Source organism: Sordaria macrospora, chromosome 2, assembly GCF_033870435.1.
Source record: "Sordaria macrospora chromosome 2, complete sequence".
NCBI classification, from domain to species: domain Eukaryota; kingdom Fungi; phylum Ascomycota; class Sordariomycetes; order Sordariales; family Sordariaceae; genus Sordaria; species Sordaria macrospora.
In genome coordinates, this window is record NC_089372.1 from 3,682,413 (window position 1) to 3,700,444 (window position 18,032).

The following is an 18,032-nucleotide window of genomic DNA, read 5'->3' on the forward strand; positions in this document are numbered from 1 at the left end:
ACGAATCAGTGAACCCATCACAAACGAGAAAAAAAACCATGTCAAAGTCGCAGTGAAGCCGGTTGAAAAGGCCGGGCGTTGATTCGGTTTGCATACCTTTTTTCATAGCAAAAATAACCCCCTTCCACCCCTTCCACCCCCTACCCCGGCACACACATAAACTGCTGTATTATACACACACACAACAAAGTCGTGTCGGCCCTCCCCAGACAGACACGGTCTGTTGACCCCAAGACCCAACTGAAGTACAAGTACACACGTTCTTGGTTGCCTGGAACCGACCTGTGCTGAACTTGGTAGGCCCAAGCGAGACCACAAGCGAGACGAGACAACGGACTCTCACACGCATATCCCACATATAGAGTACGCAGCATGAGGGAATATATGCTTCCCAGAAAGGAAAATGAGCTTGGACGCTGCTGCGCTGGCGAGGGAAAAAAGCATCGCTTCATTTGACCGGTCGTTCATGCAAAAACCGAAAAGTGTGAGGCAACATGAATGGTCTCCATAATGCCTCCAACACATAACACACCCACCCAATGATACCACACACAAAAACGTAGTAGTAGTAGCAGGGGATAGGGCGACTATCTCTTGACCCAGGTAGGCATCTTTCTGGCCTTGAGATGGCCGTGCTTCTTTCTTTCAACCTTTCTCGGGTCGCGTGTGACACATCCGGCTATAGCAAGAGAAAAAAAGAGGGAAACTCGTTAGCAAAGGTATCATATCCCTACCTACCGCCATACCGCGAAAATAGCAGCCCGTATGGCGAGGCATAATCATAACAGAAAGCCAAGAAGACGTGTGGTGTGGTGTAGTGGTGCGAAGCTTACCCCTTCTTAATGCCGGCTTCAGAGCAGGCTCATGAGCCAGCAGCGCCTTGGCGATCGCCAGCGTAATGGCCTCTGCCTGACCCGTGGTGCCACCACCCTCCACCTTGACCCAGACGTTGTACTTGTCGATGCGCTTTGTCGCGCGCAGAGCCCAGACGGCGCTCTCGCGATCGTGAACCCGCCCAAAGTAGTCGGCCAGGGTCTTGCCGTTGACCAGAACCTCGCCGGTACCCTCCACCACGTACGCCCGAGCACTCGAGGCCTTTCTCCTGCCGACGCCGCAGGCGCGGCCAAACTGGTCGATCGGGATCGGCTTGGCGACGTTTGTGTAGGGTTGCACGTTGCGCTTGAAGCTGTCAAGCACGTCCTTGATCTCTTGTGGCTTGAGGTCGGGGTGGATCGAGTTGAGCCGCTTGATGAGGGTTAGACACCTTGCGAACTCGGACGCCTTGACCTGCTCGCCGAGCTCCTGCCTGATGTCGTCGAGCGTCTTCCAGGCCACGCGCTCGACGGCGGCCGCGGGAATGACAGGAAGGTCTTCGTACTCCTCCATGAGCCTTTCTAGGGAGAGGTAATTGTCGTAGAACCGGGGCGTTCGGGTGAAGTACGAGGGCGAAATGGGGACGGCACGGGCATGGGGATGGAGTCTGAAGTAGTCGCTGCTGAGCGCTGGGGCGGCGACGAATTGGCCATCTACATTCGGGTTGGATTCGTTGGTGAAGGTGGACAGCGACCTCGAGCCGCTGATGCGCAAAGCGCCGAATTGCTGGTCAAGCGACTGCTGCCATTGCGCCGACTTGGAGCAGGCCTGGCGGGAGCTCCGAAGAGCGTTGGTAATGCTGTGTCTAAGAGATGCCATCATTCAAGCGGCTGTTCACCTCTCGTACATTATCGGGCCCCGGGGGCTACTGGTTCGGGAAAGGAGTGGGATCGGGAGGGTCGAGGTGCGGTCGGCTCGCCGATGGGTATCTGGGGGCTGTCGGGAGACGAGGGCAGGTTCCAGTGCGGGCAGTTGGTCAATCAGGTCCGGACTCCGGGTCCCGTCTGCGCGCGTCGTGGGCCGTCCCGCGGCGGAACAATTCGCAAGAGGATTTTTCCACACCGGCAACCGGGAAGTGGGAGCTCGGACCACCCATGCTTCCCACTGCAGCAGTCAAGCACTCACCTCACCTCACCTTCCCCTCCACGCGACTCCTGCAGGTGTACACTACGGATGCAGGGGACCATTCAGATCCACCCGGCAGGCAGATAAGAAAACGTGCCCGGCAATCAAGCGGCACCTTTTCCCCTGGAAGCCGGACACCATGGCAACCAACAAAGCCTGGCACTAGGGAACGGAAAGCACAGACAGCGGAATTGTGAATCACTGGCCGAAAGTAATCAGTCTTCCACAGCCGCCAACGGGCCGGCGGGCGGTTAGTGAGCTCTCATGCATTCTGTCGAGTTCCAGCGCTGAGAGGTTCTCTGACGTGAGGGGAAGCAACGCAGCTGCCAGAACGGGATGCACTGCAGGCTGAGCAGCCAATTTCCCCGCCACTGGCCGCATGCCCCACCACAGATAAAATTTCCTCTGTTGTGTCTTCCTCCCATCGCACAGAACCCTTTTATTTGCTTCTCCGTCACCCCTCCTCTTCCCCCAAACCCATCTTTCCCTCATCATTGATCAATTATCAAAGATGGCTTTCGGAAAGCTTTACACCTACGAGGTAAGATGAGCAGAACTAATAGATTGCGGCGCTCGTCTTGACACGGCGGGCGCCTGCGGACGAGCGCCGACATTCTAACAGATTCTGCTCAACAGGCGAACCCCCGCTCCACGGCCATCTTGGCCGTCGCGAAGGCCAACAACCTCGACATTGAGGTTGTCAACGTCGACCTCGAGGCTGCCAACGAGGACTACAAGAAGGTCAACCCTCTCGCCAAGGTCCCCACCTTTGTTGGCGCCGACGGCTACACTCTCTACGAGTGCATTGCCATCGCCATCTATGGTACGTTTATTGACAAGATATGTTGGGCGTCAAGCAAAGACTGCCTACGCTGCCTGCCCCGCACTTTGAAACACGCACACACATTGCGCCAGATATCCTCTCGTGATGTGGTAGCGCACAACAACCCCTTCCCCCCTTCGACCTGATGACCGAGACATTTTTCAAACAGTTATCCCTATCTGAAATACGGTGTTGACTTGGTTCTAACTTCTGATTGTCGAACTCACTCTTTGTCCTCTTTCAATTGCCACGCAACTTACTTGGACAGTCATGGCTAACGGACAACAGTTGCTTCCCAGAACGAGAAGACCACTCTCCTCGGCAAGACCAAGCAGGAGTAAGTTGACTATCAACCACCTTTTCTCCTACAAGACCAGTTGCTAACCCGTTTCCCAGCTATGCCTCTATCCTGAAGTGGCTCTCTTTCTTCAACTCGGAGGTCCTCCCCCACCTCGGTGCCTGGTACCGCCCTCTCCTTGGCAAGGTCCCCTACAACAAGAAGGCTGTTGAGGACGCTCAGGCGGCTGCCCTCAAGGCCATCTCTGTTGCTGAGGCCCACCTCAAGAACAACACCTTCCTTGTTGGCGAGCGCATCACCCTTGCCGATCTCTTCGCCACTGGCATCGTTGCCCGCGGCTTCGAGTTCTTCTTCGACAAGGCCTGGCGCGCCGAGTTCCCCAACGTCACCCGTTGGTACGAGACTGTCTACAACCAGCCTATCTACTCCGCCGTTGCCGCTCCCTTCGCTCTCCTTGACACCCCCAAGTTGACCAACGTCGCCCCCAAGAAGGCTGAGGCTCCCAAGCCCGCTGCCGCCCCCGCCGCTGCCGCTGCCGCTGAGGAGGAGGCCCCCAAGCCCAAGCACCCCCTTGAGGCTCTTCCCCGCGCTTCTTTCCCCCTCGATGAGTGGAAGCGTCAGTACTCCAACATCGACACCCCCGATGCCCTCAAGTGGTTCTGGGAGAACGTTCCCTTCACTGAGTACTCGATCTGGAAGGTCGGCTACAAGTACAACGATGAGCTCACCATGACTTTCATGTCCAACAACCTCATCGGTGGCTTCAACAACCGTCTCGAGGCTTCTCGCAAGTACCTCTTCGGCTGCGCCTCCGTCTACGGCACCAACAACGACTCCGTCATCCAGGGCGCCTTCGTCATCCGTGGCGATGACTGGAAGCCCGTCTTCGACGTCGCTCCCGATTATGAGAGCTACGAGTTCACCAAGCTCGACCCCCAGAACCCTGAGGATCGCGCTTTTGTCGAGGCTGAGTGGTCCTGGGACAAGCCTGCCCTTGTCAACGGCAAGGAGTACCCCCACGCCTCCGGCAAGGTCTTCAAATAAACGATACCACGAACAAATTAATTTAAGGAAGGAGGCTATACCAACGGGAGTTTACTAGACTACGGGATTTTATGATGACTTGATGAACAAATATTGATGGGTTTTTATGGACAAGCCATTTTTGCCCCTTTCCTCATGAGCTCATGTGTATCGCTCGCTGATGGATAGTCGTCGCCGATGAATGAGTCTGCAGTAGATGCTAGTACCTTGTTGAAATCCCCCGATAAAAGTTGTTTTTCATGGCCAATTGCTATTTATTCCTTTCGTGCAATGCAAAGCGAAGTGCAGTGAACCATGCTCATTCCTTTTGAAAACTATCCACATGCTATAGCTGTGTAACCGCTGTAACAAGTCTATCGGGTATTATCATGTCCAACTGACAACTCCTGTCCTGATTCCTGATTCTCTACCCTGAACCGTCAGCTTGAGCGGCAGCTGGAGGAGAAGCGAGAGCAACGCCCTCATCTCCAGTCACAGCCTTGCTGCTATCCACGCTGATGTCAAACGGGTTCACCCGGATATATCTGCTGATATCCTCTTGGTGGGCTAGCGTATCCAGATACTCAAGCACCCTCGGCAGCACCTCCGGCTTCTCCTTCAAATCCCCCACAAATTCCGGCAGCGTAATGCAGTTATACGGCTCGCTCCTCGCCTTTTCCGCACTGTCATCAATCAGCACCGTATTGCCCTGATCCCACACTTCCCCCAACGGGTTCGCCCCCTTCACAGCCTCATCCGCCCACAGCATCGTCAACCGCTTGTAGCACTGCACCCGCGCATTATAGTCCGCCGGCGTCAGCCCGAACTTGTCCCGGCCCCAGATCGCCACCACCTGCTCCAGCTGCTGCGCAGTCAACAGCTGCCTGCACATCAACTTGACGTTCACCGGCCGCGCGCTCGACCAAATCACCACCTGGTAGTGCTCGAGGCAGTACCGCAGGAAATCCTTAGCAAGCGGGCGCTCGACAAACTTGGAGGGGCGCTTGCGGCTTGGGCGGTGCAAAAGCGTGCCGTTTAGGTCGATTACTACTAGCATTGGACGCGGCGCTTGTTCCTCGAGTCCCTCTTCGGCCTTGGGGACGACGATGCGAGCGGGTGGGGAGGAGGAGGCTCGACTTAGGTAGGCCTTGCTCGGGTTGGGAACGCCGCCTGAGGCGGCCGAGGGCGGGACGATCGGGTCGCTGGCTTCGCGAGGGATGTCGCCTTGTTGGTGGAAAAGAGAGGAGGGCATCATGCTGGGGCGTTGGCCGCCAGCTTGGGACTGGGATAATGCTTCGCGGGCGGCTGCTGCTTCGCGGGCTTTGGCCTTTTTGTTGAGCTTGGCCGGTTTGGGGGGTAATTGCGGCTGGTGCTGCTGATGTTGATGCTGGGTATAGCTGTTGCTGTTGCTGTTATTGTCGTTGTATTGTCCCCCGTTGTTGTACTCTCGTGAGTAGGGCCCGGGACTCCGGGGACGATAATACTCTGCGCCGCGAGCGTCGCTGTGGTATTGTCTTCCTCGTGAATAGGGTCCGGGGCGATAAGAGTCTGATTCCGGGCGAGTGTTTCTGTTGTTGTATCGTCGTCCTCCTCCTGAGTAGGGTCCGACGGGACTCCTGGGACGATAATAGTCTGGTTCCGGGCCAGTGTTATTGTTGTAGCTGTTGTTGTAGTTGTATTGCCCTCTCCGTGAGTTGCCTCTGGGCGACCTGGAGCGATAATAATCAGGCTGAGGAGGTTGAGCGGTGTGGTTGGTGTTGGTGTTGGTATTGAAACCTCGTCTTCCATCTGCTCCCGAATAGAACGGCGGCGGCGGAGGTTGTTGCCAATGTGGCATGCCGGTCATTCCTGGGGCAAAGGCAGGAGGGACGAAGCCATAGCCCACGACACCTGGGAGCGGCGCATATCCCATTCCATATTGCTCTTGCTGCGGAGGAAACCACTGTTGTTGGTTTTGGTGTTGTTGTTGTTGTGATTGTTGCTGCTGTTGCTGTCCAGCAAACCCCCCCTGGTATATCGGCGGGTAACCCGACTGGTAGCCAAAGTGATTGGGATTCATTTGGTCCACTGTTTGTCGTGTTTGTGCTTGAAGTTGCGCCTGCTTTGTGTTGTTCCCTTTCTTGTTGTCCCCTTCGTGAGCCTTTCCAACGGAAGACACTCTGCCTTGCCTTCCTTTTGCCTGGTGAGATCGTTCTGAGCAGCCTGGTGATGTCTCGCTGACTGCGGCTGTTTCCTTCCCGGCGATATTTTGTATGCCAATCTCAGAGCACAATTTATCCGCCTCCAAATTTTCTTTCGCCGTGTGGATGCACCTCGTCGGCGAAGGTTGGCCGAACAAGAAAGTTTTGGTTGCGTTGTTGAAAATTTTGTTCTGAGGCGAGTAAAAAAGCGATAATGGTGTAGCAGGCAACAGCTGACAGCCCTTTGTGAGACGGAAGCGAGCTGGTGGTGTGTTGAATATTCGTAACCTGCTCATCATTCTTGTGATGAAAAGGCGACTTGAGGCTGGTGTAAAAAAGTGCCGCTACGGACCACTTGGCTCCAATGGTTTGGAGTCGGCCTGAGTGTCTCGCGTTCAGCTGCTTGTTGTAGGTAGGCCAAAGCTGTTGAAATGATTTGCGGTAATATCAGTATCCAATAAAAGCCGTGTTACTCGACCTCCAAACGGCTCAAATGAGATGCAGGTGCACTTTTTCTAAGCAGTGATGTTGTATGCCTGCATTCGGCCTCATGCTTTTTCAGGGGAAGGGTGAAATGCTTCGGTCGAATTTTTAACCAATCACGTGTCGTGCGCGGACAATAAAAGCGGGGGCTTGGGAACTTCACTTTGCAGGCGGCAGAACTTTCAACGCCAATTCGACTAAACCAATCACACATATCCATCTCTGACTTCACTCATACACCACCTCTTACTCATCCGCCGTTGTCCGTGCGGTCGAACTATCTACATTAAATCAAAACCAGAAACGGAAGAAGCTGTCACCGCTAGAACAGAAAAGACAAAACTTACAAAGGACGAAATTTCGACACACAAAAAGATCACAGAATGCCTGCGGTTAAGCGGAAAGCTCCCCCAACTCTGGGTGCTAAGCTCAACAGACGTGTTCGTCCCAGATTTGAAGCTGAGCCCGACTCAGATGTGGAGGAGGGAAGCTCAGATGAGGCCCCTAGCGAGGAAGAAGGTGGCGGTTTCCACACAGGCAGCGACACCGAGGAGGAGGAGGATGAAGAGGTTGAGGAGGGCAGTGATGATGTAAGGGAAAAGAAAAGTGAAAAAAAAAAAACCTTATAGAATCAAAAATATGGCTAACATGCACAATAGGAGTCCGATGCACCATCAGAGCACGGCGGCGCCGGTATCGATGCCGCCCAGCTCTCATTCGGTGCCCTCGCCAAAGCCCAGGCCTCTCTCGGCACACTGAAGAAAAAGAAGAAGGGGAGTAAGGGTGGCGACGACGAGTCCGACGACGACGAAGAGAAAGAAGAGCCCAACTGGAAGACCGAGATCGAAAAGGGTCTGAAGTCCAAAGTCGAGAAGCACCACCGCACCAGCAAGCACGCGCCCGTGGAAATGACGTCCAAAAAGCCCGTCTCTCGTCGGCGCGAGTTCCTCGTCACCAACGACGCGCCGGCCAAGCCCAAAGCGCGGGACCCTCGCTTCGCGCCGCCGGGCCTCGGCGGCAGCATCTCGGGCGGCAGCAAGGCGGTGGTGGACGAGATCAAGGCGCGCAAGGCCTACTCGTTCCTGGACGACTACCAGGAGGACGAGATGAAGCAGCTGCGGATGGCCATCAAGAAGACCAAGGACGCGCACGAGAAGGAGGAGCTGCAGCGGGCGCTGCTGTCGATGGAGAGCAAGAAGAAGGCGCGCGTCAGGAAGGACAAGGAGCGCGAGCTGCTGAGCGAGCACAAGAAGAAGGAGAAGGAGCTCATCAAGCAAGGGAAGACGCCGTTCTACCTCAAGAAGAGCGAGCAGAAGAAGCAGCTGCTTGTGGAGCAGTTCGCCAGCATGAAGAAAAGCCAGGTCGATAAGGCGATTGAGCGCAAGAGGAAGAAGATTGCGGGCAAGGAGAAGAAGGCGTTGCCGTTTGCGAGACGGACGGCTGAGGACAGGTAAAAAAAAGAGGGCATGCAAAAGGTTTGGGATGGATGGTAATATACACATATATATACATACATCTATTGTACAGCTTAGTCGTCGGGTGATGTGATGGCTATGCTTCTTCTTGCAGTAAAGATGTTTGAGTAAACCCCTCCCTTTTTTTTTTCTCGAACACTTGGCTGATAATTTCGTTTACATGGATGGGACAATCAGAAACTCTTTTGTTTCGTCTATACCTGCCTGTGAAAATCTATCCACCATATCATATCATACACACATGCCCCCCATCGCCTTACTCCCTCACTTCTTCCCCCCGCCATTCCCAAAATACTCCGTCTTCTCCAACGCCCTCTCAAACATCTCCCTACACCTAACCCGACTCCCCAACCTCGCACACAACAAGAAAGCCCCGCTAAGCTTCCTATGCAAGCTATACGTCTCCTCAGGCGGCGGCGCCAGCCGCTCATGGATCATGACGGGGATCTGCGCCTTGACCCTCTCCGTGATCGTCTGGTCCCTAAAATCATACACCTCCGGTGCACTTTGCAAGAACGGCTCAGCAAGCGTGACGACACTAGTAATATGTGCCTCCAGCATGGCCCTGCTTTCGTGACCGGTCAGGTATCCCAGTTCCTCCGACAAGTTCTTGACGGCCGCACGATCACCGCGCGAAGCGGCTTCCAAAAGACGGACGTAAAGACTAATAAACTCCTCCGGATACTCGCGGCTGGCGCCGAAATCGAGCAGCTCCAGCCGCTGCTTGACAGGGTTGTACAAAAAGTTGGTCCAGTTGGGATCCGTCTGCATGAACTTGAACTCGGTGATCTCGCGCAGACACAGGCGCAGAATCTGCGTGCCGATCCAGTCTTTTTGTTCTTGGGTAAAGTCGGAGATGCGCGTCACGCCCACCCCGTCCATCCACTCCATCGTCAGCACCTGCTTGCCGCTGGCCTCCTTGTAGATGTGCGGGACGGCGAAGACTTTGTCTTCCTGCCCGCCAGCGGCGAGCAGTTCCCTGTAGCGGGCGCCGCACTCGGCTTCTCTCAAATAATCGCACTCCCACGCGAGCTCCGTGCGCGCGTTGTCGATGGTTTTGTTCAGGTACAGCCCCTTGGGCAGGAGATTGGTGGCGGCCAGCAGGATGGCAAGGTTGTCGAGGTCCGAGTTGATGGAGTCTGCAACGCCGGGGAACTGGATCTTGACGGCGACGCGGGCGCCGTTTGACTTGAGCGTGGCGCGGTGCACCTGGCCGATGGACGCGGCGGCGATGGGTTTCTCCTCGAACTCGTCAAAGAGCGAGCGCCAGTCGGCGCCCAGGTTGGACACCAGCACCCGGTCGCGCTGCCACGCCGGCATGTAATCCGCCCGGTCCTGCACACGCTGGAAGACCTCCTGGATGGTGGGCGGGAGCATCTTGGAGTCTTGGATCGACATCATTTGCCCTAGCTTGAGGGCTGCGCCACGCATCCGCGAAAGGCGCGAGACTAGTCGCTCGACGTTGCCCGGGCTGAGCATCACCGAGCCGGAGCTGCCGCCGCCGATGGCCCGGCTGAATCCTTCGCCGATGGCGCCGGCCATCATGCCGGCCGCGAGACCGCCGTAGTTCCAGAGTCTGCTGATGCGGGAGGCGGGGACCTTGGACTCGCGCAGTTCGTGGCGGGTAGAGGCTGGGAGGGGAGAAGACCCTGTGAGCTCAGCAACCAAGTCTGCGTCCTCTTGCGTGAGCTTGGTTGTCTTTGGTTCTTGTAGTGGTGTGGCCTTGACGGCAGCAGCCGGGGGAGGAGCTGACGTGCTTGCCGGGGTTTCCGGAACCGGAGCTGGCTTTTCTTCCTCCACCTTGGGCTGCTCGATCTCCTCAACAGCAGCAGCTTTCTGGGCCAATTGCTCCTCTGCTGGTTTCTGAATGACCTGTACCTCCCTCTCCGCCTTGACCTCCCCCTCGGCCGTATTAGGTTTTGGGACAGTGGCGACAAGCGGCTCAGGGGTCACCTCCACAGCGGGAACCGTAGGCTCCTTGTTCAACTCCTCCAGGATCTTGGAGCCCTTGTTCGTCATGAAGATGTTGCTGAGATTGACATCGGCCTCGCCCTTCAACGCAGCCAGGTCCGCTGGCAGTCCCGGTATTATGCTCTTGACGCCGATCCTCGGTGGCTTGGGGAAGGGACTAGGCTGAGGAAGGGGTTTCCTGTCTGCCCATGGCGCAGGGGTGAACGGCTTGGGCGTCGACGACTGCTGAGACTCTGGTGCAGCGGCAGTCACTACCTTGGCCTCGGATACCGGTGGTGACGATGGGGGCAACTCAGGCTGAGCAGCAACCGGCGTGGATTGTTGTTGAATCGGCACCTTTTCCTTCAGCTTAACAACCTCCTCAACCCGCACTCCCTGTTCTGGTTGTTGTTGACTCTGACTTTGAACCACATCCTGCTGTTGCACCTCCGGCGTCGTCTGCTGTTGGTAATATTGCTGCTGCTGTTGCTGTTGCTTGCTCTTCCCAAGATCCTTGGCAACGCTGACAATACTACTCGTCTTACTGTATCTGTCGATCTGGCTGGCCCGGAGTGCAACGTGTTTGCCGGCAACGGACCGGGAGGCACTAGCCACGGCGGCGAGGTCTACTAGCAAGTCGGCGAACCTCATGTTGAGTGAACAAATTGTGACAAGAACCAATGACGTAGTTTAAAAGAACAAAAAAGGAAAGGAAGGATGAGTTGAGGTATTAGTCGGCTATAATGGGATGATACGTTTCACTTCTCTCATTCGCATCCTATCTCATCCAATCCGAACGGTGGAGCTAGGTAGAGAGGTAATTTGTGAGAGTTGGGTATGGAGAATTATAAAGTAACAGTGGATGATGGGTGCCAGAAATAGCGGACGATGGGCGCTGAAAGTGACTTGTGAAGTGAACCGAGAAGGGACAACGCCTGCGCTGCCGAAGTCGAGCCGCAAATTTTTGGACCCGGCTCGGCATGGTGAGGAACGGTCCAGGGGCCCCTGCTAGCGTGGTATCGACCCGGAAACCTGGTAATGTAACCCTACCCATTCTTGACATTCCACCTCATGTTCCTCTGATCTTTTACTATCGTCCACTCATTGCTGACCACCTAGGCTGTCAATATTACATACAAAGCAGAGCTACAACGTAGACTGTTATTGGCCTAGTTAAGTACCAGGCATCTCGCTGATCGATTGTCCTTAAAACAATACACGATCTATACGGCCTACCAACCGTCATATTCGGTCCAAGTACCTAATCTCAAACTTCCGTATGTGACGCTAATGCCGTCTGGGTATCATATTGCTCCGAGAAAACTCGCTCCCCTCATCCATTCTATCCCTGAGTCTGTCTTTCGGATGTCAATTTCGTCGAATTCCGCAAGCCCGATGTCTTTACTTTCGGTGTAGCAGCCCTTGGCGTCCTCGTAATCTCGCCACTAAACGGCGAGCTAGGAGTCCTCCCCCCCGAGCTACCAATCTTACTCCATAACCTCTGAGCAGCAGGTGTCAGACCGCCTGAAACCCGGGGACTACCCGGGAATTTCGGTACCGGTGTACGGTCCACCTTTCCAGTCAGTCCCAGTTTCGCAGACGTTCTTTTGGACTGTGATATCCGCTCCACCATTCGATGATGTAGCGCTTCCTTCTTTCTTTGCTCTTGAAGATGGAACGGGTTTGGTGTTGCATCACCTGGACCAAGGTCGATAACCGGAAGTGGTGTTTTGGACGTGTTCCGTGAAGGCTCTGGTTCTTCGTCATCGACAAATGCGTACCCGTTGATCCTCGGTGTCTCGCCGCCTCCTCCGATGCTGGTCTCCGTATCACAAGCACGTCGATTGCCCGCAATCGCATTCCTGATATCCGAGAGTGACGGTGATGAAGCCCTTGTACTGTTCTCTTCTGGCGGCACATAAGCTTGCGGGACTCTGGTGTTTTCGTAAATGATCCTCTTCGGCTCGGCTCGTGATTCTCTCTGCGCCCGCTCGGCTGGCGTCTCCAGGACCCCGTCCACACCTTCCGGTGCGAACATCAGTTCGTTGTGCGGTTTTGCTTTCCAATGCGCTGGGGCAGCTGGTCGGTCGTCATCCTTGCTCTTGATCGCCAGACGGTCCTTCTTGAACCCATCATCAACCAGACTCTTCCCGCTCTCGAGCAGCTTCTGTTCCACCTCCTTCTGCTTGAGTTGTTGCTTGGAAGGTAACTTGTTCTCGTTCCACAGCCACGCGTACTTTTCTGCCCTCTTTTGGTTTTGCTTATCGAGGAGCTTGTAGAAACTCTCGTTGTCCTCGCTGGTGTACTTTGCCTGGAATGCGCCCAGGCGCATGTTCGTGTCGAGCTTGCTCTTTGCCTGCACGGTTCTCGAGGATACCGTACTCATCGGGGTGTCGCCAGCGTAGCCCATGGGCGTCTCGGAACCGGGGCCCGAGGTTGCGGAATGAAAAGAGCGGCTACGTGTCTGATGTCGTCCGGGTGTCATTGCTTGCTGCAGCCGCTGGGTGGCGCTCGAAATCCATTCTGGGTCCTTTGATTCTAGGGCGTCCAAGTACTCTCTCTGTGACTCTGCTTGTTGTAGACCTGGGAAGAAGTCACGGGCAATGATGTGCGATATAGCATCGGTGTAGCTGTCTTCATCGATGACTCTCTTTGGCCGTTTGATCTTTTTCGCTGGGGGCGGCGGTGGCATCAACTCGGTGTCGGTCCTCTTGCGGACGAGCGCCGTCGACGTCGGCGGTTCAGAAGCCATGGTGAAGTGGCAGGATTCGCCGGTTTTGAAGTGTTGTGGATTTGCCGACAAAGCGTCGGCTAGTTGGTTCGTGTCCCAGGCAGTGAGATGGGTGATACCGAAAAAAAGTGATGTTGGTTGTTGTCGGGGATGCAGTTGTCGGTCGCGTAATTATTGGAGGCGACGATGATCTTGGCTTGTCCTTTGAGCCACGGCTTGCCAAGACATGCCGGTAAGGCTACTTGCAGTGGGGCACGGCCTTTGCCTCCAATGAAACGTTCAGATACAGTATGAAACATTCAGAATCACACGTTAGTAGCTGAACTCCACTGTGGACCAATGCCCCAGTAAAACTTACGTATAAGTTCACGATTCCCTCTTCTTGTATCGGACCCCAACTCACATTTGACCGTTTGTCGTTTCACTGACTCCTCTGATGGTGATCAGTAAGCCATTACTTGTAGGTGACGGTCCTGATTCCAGGCTAGAGAAGCAAAACTTTGACAGGCATGTTACCATAGCTCCCTTCGTTGTCCCGGACCAGGATGCTTCACTGTTGGGACCCGTGCCTCGTCGTTGGTCGCCAACAAGTCAGGAACATGTGCAAGGGAGGCCGATCCGAGTTTCGAGTTCCCTCTTCATTTATTATGGAAAAGATCACAGTTTCATGACACTATCCCGGCTCTTGTTTACTTCGTCTTGCCGTCATGAGGGGTGGTTGATATCCTCCTGCATCTTATGGGGCATCATTTGATGCAAGGTCGTAATAGGGATGAGGTCGTACAGACTTGGGCATGTGGGGCTTTGTCGCATACCATCGTCTAGGATGATGAGATGAAATATCTTCAGAACGCTACAACCGAGATATCAACCTCGAAAGGATTACCCGTTATGCTTATCTCTACCACAGCACGTGGGATGGGCTTTCTGACCTTTTCGGATGTCCAGCGGTTCGGGCTGGCTTGATCATGCTGATGGTTCTGGATGGTTTGATTGGCTGAACCTGGGGGTTTGTTTTGGTGTGGTTGCCGACCCAAATGTGAACGACTGACCCAAGCGTCCGTAACACGGATTGTGGTTTCAAGCACGACAGAGCAAAGAAGGATCTCCAAATCTTCCTCCTGTTCATTGCCCGGTTTATGCACCTGCAGGCACACACCATTTTATTAGTAGCTTGCGAAGCTAAACTGCACTCAACCACGCATAGGTACGAACTCTCGACATACATTAGTATTACTACCGTCACCTCCTCGGCTCTTTGGGCACTCTTCTTCTTGTTGTCCCTTTTCCACAACGAAGCAGTCAGCACGCCGAGGATCGCAGGCCTTGACGTAGATTCGGTGTCAGGAACTCGACATTTGGACTCCTTCATACTGACCGAGACGAGCCGGCTGCATAAATAAACATTGGAGGGAAACCAAAGCCATTGCCCCGAGGTAAGAAAAACAAGGTTTCCCTATTGAAATACTCTGTTCGTCCTCCGGCACCTTCACGATTCATCTTGTTAGCCACGTCACCAGTCTTTGCCACATCGTGATTCTTCACTTTTGCTTGAGATTGGGCTGCCTATTTTCCCGTCCTCTTGTTGAGGCGACCTTGTTGCCCACCCTTTTTCAGCCTCCTATGCGCGTGCCAACGCCCACCTCAGCGAGACATTCCGATATCACCTTGACATCTGACCCCTGCCCCCCAACCAACCAATCAACCTTATCATGTTGATGTCAAACCACCGTTACACCAAATGCTCAAATTCATCTTCTTTCACTTGGCTGAACCTCCTTTCAGAGTTCTTATAGCTATATTTCTCTGGATCCTCTCCCTGCTCTACGGCTTATCCGCAGCAATCCGCGCCGCCATCATGAGCCGAGTACTATTCGACACCAGGGCCATGCCCGCCTCCCACAAACACCTCGCCTCCTCCTCGAAAGGCAAGAACAGCGGCTGGACCGAGAAAGTCAAAGAGAAGCAGCAGGTCGAGCAATCCGAGGAGGAAGAAACAAATCCTGCAGACAAGATGTGCCCCATCTGCCACGAAGATATCGGCTCTCCCAACTCCGAAGGCGTCGTCGAGAACTGGAGCGTTCTGCCGTGCGGACACATGTTCGGGAGCCACTGCATCAAGCACTACATCCAGATGGTGGCCTACGACCGACCGCAATGCCCCATCTGCCGACACTCGCTCGTCCACGGCTGCGGCCACCCCGTCCTGCCCGCCCTGTTCGTCACCGAGGGCCGCAACGCCGCCAAGGTCAACCGAGCGACGATCCGAGCCCTCGTCTTGGGATCCATGCAGCACGACTGCCCGTATTGTGCGGAGAAAATTGCGAGCGGGCAAAGAGTGGTGGCCGCGAGACACGGCAGGAAACGACAGCAGCATACGTCGAGGTGGAAGCATCTGCTGAAGAAGATCTTTGGTTCACCGCTGGCTATGGACCGCTGGGGCGATTCCGAGTACGCGACCGCTCGGTTCCAGACCCGGTTCGAAAGTCGGTTCGACAACTGGAATGGCGCGAGGGATTATGAGTGGGAGTGGTGGTGGGATAAGCAGGCCTTGACAAGTCTCAGTCGGGCCACTTCTACCAAGCAGAGTAGGGCGGCCTGAGCCGAAATCCATTACTGTCTGTCTGGGGGTGGTCTGCTAAAGAGGGAAAGATCAGATGATAAGTAGGGACGGGATGGCATACCTTGGCCTGGGACGGGAGTACATTTCCTTCTTTTCCACTATACCCTGGCTCACCCGGATGTTAGGGTGTTGGTGCATTTGTCTTCTCTTGGGTTGAAGTGGTTGCTTGTAAGGGTACAGGTGGGAAAGGAATTGTAGCTACCTTTTTAAAGAGTTTAAGATAGTGGTGACGTTATAGCAGGCAGGTACGAATGGAGTCGTGGATTTGCGGAGCTTATGCCGGGGCCAGGGCTATCTTACAGGGGTGCTACAGGCGGCAACCCCGCGCTAGCAGGGCTCTTAGTTGGTGATCAAATCCCCACCTTGCGTCAATGGCATCCAACTTCGACTTCACATCAATTTACGCGACGCGTGCGCATCTTGAGTTGCTCGGTTTACTTTTTGTCATCGTTTACTCATTTGTGGTATCCCTAAGAATTGAGTCGGACTGTCATAGTTATAGAGTGTCGGAAATATGCGCTTCAAAACCGAACTCAAAAACATCCGTACCTTCTCCAGTAAGTCCCCCGTCCCCAAGTTGCCCACCTCCTCCGGGCACATACCTTATCCATATCTTCACCATGTCCTTTTTCTGCTTCTAACCTGCGTTTCCCAGGACTTGTGGCCGCCCTCAACACTCTGGAAAAAATCGCCTGGGTCCGGCTCGACGATGACACAGTTAGGTTCACCGTCATCCCCGACACCGGATCCCAAGTATGGGCCTCCTTCTCCGTCGACACCATCTTCGACAGTTACCACATCCAATCCGCCGAAGCCAGCAACACCATCAACCTAGAACTTCCTCTGGGCCCTCTGCAACGAGCTCTCAAATCCGCTCTGAACAGCAACCACGCCAGCCTGCGCCTGACCAAACGTGACGGCATCCCCATGCTCTCCATGACCATCCACACCATGACCAAGGACGCACCCTCTCGTCGCGGCAACAACCCCAAAACCACCGACCCCATGGACCGAAATGATGACTACGACGACGCCGACAACGACCCCTTCTCAGAAACCAACAACTCCCTCTACCCGCAAGAATCCCTCGAGCTAACCCACAAGCGCGAGCGCGAAAAGGTCATCACCCAAGACATCCCCGTGCGGGTGCTGCACCCCGACACCGTCGAGACCATCATGCAGCCGAAAGTGCGAGAGCCAGACGTGCACATTCTTCTTCCTCCGCTGGTGCAACTCAAAGGGATTTCGGACCGGTTCACCAAGCTGGCCATCACCACCGCCTCTGCCTCTTCCTCCTCCTCCTCTTCGGCTAGAAAGGAAGCGCTGAACCCGAAATTGGAAATATCAGCCAACATGCACGGCTCACTCAGGCTGAGGCTGGTAGCTGACACCCTGGACATTACGAGTGTTTGGGACGGGTGCCTCGAAAACCCCGAGCTGGACCCGGCGCAGCTGACGGTGCCGATTGAGGAGCATCCGTCTACCAAGTACAGGGAGGCCGGGCCGGAGAAGTGGGCGACGGTTAGGGTTGATGGGAAGGACTGGAGCAGGGTGCTGAGTGTCGGCAGGCTGGAGGGGAGTAGGGTCATTGCGTGCTTTACGCATGAGCATGCGCTGATTTTGTATGTTTATGTGCGGAGGGCGGATGATGATGATTTCCCCGGGGTGGGGGCGGGGAGGGATGGGGATGGGGAGGATGTTGTTACTGTGAGTTTTTGTCTTTCCCTTTTGATTCTTGACAAAAGTTTGAACTTGTTGCTAACATCTTGTGATAACAGTACTACGTTACTGGCTATAGTCCTTAATTTTCCGGGAGAGAGTTGTGCTGTGCTGCTAATATACCGGGAGGAAGGGTTGGTCTTACATGGCGTTACGGACAAGGACGGGAATGGCGGTACAGGCAGGCTCCTCGAGGCTTGTCATTTCGATCTTGAAGCATGGAGTTATTGGACGGTCGCACACTCAAGTGTGCGTAATACCACATACGGCGCATATAGATGGTAAGAGAGAAAATAACCTTGGGTGAATATGGACAGCAATGTTAGCAATCAGTCCTAAGTATTAACAGAATGATTGGTATCACCGAAGGGGAAAGGAAAGGATTGAAGGTAAAAAGGAGTACCATATCACACCTTTACCAGGCCCAAGTTAAACAAAGGAAACATAAAATAATCAACATCAAGGATGTAAGTCTAGAGTCCCAAATCACATATCCATGATCAACCATTAAGGTACCTCCTGCTGTATGTAGCCTGACTACCCATGTTACCAATGTATTGTTCCAGCTTAGAGATACCCTAGGTATATTCCCATTCAGTTTCATCCCATCATATCCTATCGCACCTTCCCACCTTCCCACCTTCCCACCTGCCCGTTAACCAGATCAAGACGACCGACAGTACCCGCGCCCGACCTACCCGCCTAGAGGTACCTAGGTAGAGGTGAGTA

General features: G+C 54.5%; 8 protein-coding genes across 8 annotated transcripts; 4 read left to right on the top strand and 4 right to left on the bottom strand.

Moving 5' to 3' along the window:
* Positions 1 to 145: 145 nt before the first annotated feature.
* Positions 146 to 1,892, bottom strand: SMAC4_02672 (mitochondrial 37S ribosomal protein uS9m). The gene is made up of 2 exons (XM_003352189.2): positions 834 to 1,892; positions 146 to 679 (listed from the first exon to the last, which is right to left on the bottom strand). Exons 1-2 carry the CDS (start codon positions 1,693 to 1,695, stop codon positions 588 to 590), a joined length of 954 nt encoding a protein of 317 aa, XP_003352237.1. The 5' UTR covers positions 1,696 to 1,892; the 3' UTR covers positions 146 to 587.
* Positions 1,893 to 2,426: 534 nt separating this feature from the next.
* On the top strand, positions 2,427 to 4,384 carry SMAC4_02671 (elongation factor 1 gamma domain-containing protein). Its single transcript, XM_003352188.2, has 4 exons — positions 2,427 to 2,539; positions 2,635 to 2,821; positions 3,110 to 3,158; positions 3,218 to 4,384. Exons 1-4 carry the CDS (start codon positions 2,510 to 2,512, stop codon positions 4,161 to 4,163), a joined length of 1,212 nt encoding a protein of 403 aa, XP_003352236.1. The 5' UTR covers positions 2,427 to 2,509; the 3' UTR covers positions 4,164 to 4,384.
* A 46-nt stretch (positions 4,385 to 4,430) lies between these two features.
* Positions 4,431 to 6,628, bottom strand: SMAC4_02670 (uncharacterized protein). The gene has a single exon (XM_003352187.2). It carries the CDS (start codon positions 6,619 to 6,621, stop codon positions 4,570 to 4,572), a length of 2,052 nt encoding a protein of 683 aa, XP_003352235.2. The 5' UTR covers positions 6,622 to 6,628; the 3' UTR covers positions 4,431 to 4,569.
* A 374-nt stretch (positions 6,629 to 7,002) lies between these two features.
* SMAC4_02669 (uncharacterized protein) lies at positions 7,003 to 8,344 on the top strand. The gene is made up of 2 exons (XM_003352186.2): positions 7,003 to 7,395; positions 7,465 to 8,344. The coding sequence occupies exons 1-2, from the start codon at positions 7,189 to 7,191 to the stop codon at positions 8,257 to 8,259; spliced, it is 1,002 nt and encodes a 333-aa protein (XP_003352234.1). The 5' UTR covers positions 7,003 to 7,188; the 3' UTR covers positions 8,260 to 8,344.
* A 200-nt stretch (positions 8,345 to 8,544) lies between these two features.
* Positions 8,545 to 10,881, bottom strand: SMAC4_02668 (uncharacterized protein; the record flags this gene model as incomplete). Its single annotated transcript, XM_003352185.1, has 1 exon — positions 8,545 to 10,881. The coding sequence occupies one exon, from the start codon at positions 10,879 to 10,881 to the stop codon at positions 8,545 to 8,547; it is 2,337 nt and encodes a 778-aa protein (XP_003352233.1).
* Positions 10,882 to 11,572: 691 nt separating this feature from the next.
* On the bottom strand, positions 11,573 to 12,982 carry SMAC4_02667 (uncharacterized protein; the record flags this gene model as incomplete). The annotated part of the gene is made up of 1 exon (XM_003352184.1): positions 11,573 to 12,982. One exon carries the CDS (start codon positions 12,980 to 12,982, stop codon positions 11,573 to 11,575), a length of 1,410 nt encoding a protein of 469 aa, XP_003352232.1.
* A 1,837-nt stretch (positions 12,983 to 14,819) lies between these two features.
* SMAC4_02666 (uncharacterized protein) lies at positions 14,820 to 15,563 on the top strand (the record flags this gene model as incomplete). Its single annotated transcript, XM_003352183.1, has 1 exon — positions 14,820 to 15,563. One exon carries the CDS (start codon positions 14,820 to 14,822, stop codon positions 15,561 to 15,563), a length of 744 nt encoding a protein of 247 aa, XP_003352231.1.
* A 535-nt stretch (positions 15,564 to 16,098) lies between these two features.
* SMAC4_02665 (uncharacterized protein) lies at positions 16,099 to 17,834 on the top strand (the record flags this gene model as incomplete). Its single annotated transcript, XM_003352182.2, has 3 exons — positions 16,099 to 16,141; positions 16,240 to 17,291; positions 17,363 to 17,834. 3 exons carry the CDS (start codon positions 16,099 to 16,101, stop codon positions 17,387 to 17,389), a joined length of 1,122 nt encoding a protein of 373 aa, XP_003352230.1. The 3' UTR covers positions 17,390 to 17,834.
* Between the last annotated feature and the right edge of the window lie 198 nt (positions 17,835 to 18,032).

Excerpts from the sequence above, each read along its gene's own strand:
- SMAC4_02671 (XM_003352188.2), top strand. The coding sequence starts at position 2,510 with ATGGCTTTCGGAAAGCTTTACACCTACGAG. Across the intron at positions 2,822-3,109 it reads CATTGCCATCGCCATCTATG|TTGCTTCCCAGAACGAGAAG; the intron begins GTACGTTTATTG and ends AACGGACAACAG. Across the intron at positions 3,159-3,217 it reads CTCGGCAAGACCAAGCAGGA|CTATGCCTCTATCCTGAAGT; the intron begins GTAAGTTGACTA and ends CCCGTTTCCCAG.
- SMAC4_02670 (XM_003352187.2), bottom strand. The coding sequence starts at position 6,621 with ATGATGAGCAGGTTACGAATATTCAACACACCACCAGCTCGCTTCCGT.
- SMAC4_02669 (XM_003352186.2), top strand. The coding sequence starts at position 7,189 with ATGCCTGCGGTTAAGCGGAAAGCTCCCCCAACTCTGGGTGCTAAGCTC. Across the intron at positions 7,396-7,464 it reads TTGAGGAGGGCAGTGATGAT|GAGTCCGATGCACCATCAGA; the intron begins GTAAGGGAAAAG and ends CATGCACAATAG.
- SMAC4_02672 (XM_003352189.2), bottom strand. The coding sequence starts at position 1,695 with ATGATGGCATCTCTTAGACACAGCATTACCAACGCTCTTCGGAGCTCC. Across the intron at positions 680-833 it reads GAAGCCGGCATTAAGAAGGG|CCGGATGTGTCACACGCGAC; the intron begins GTAAGCTTCGCA and ends CTCTTGCTATAG.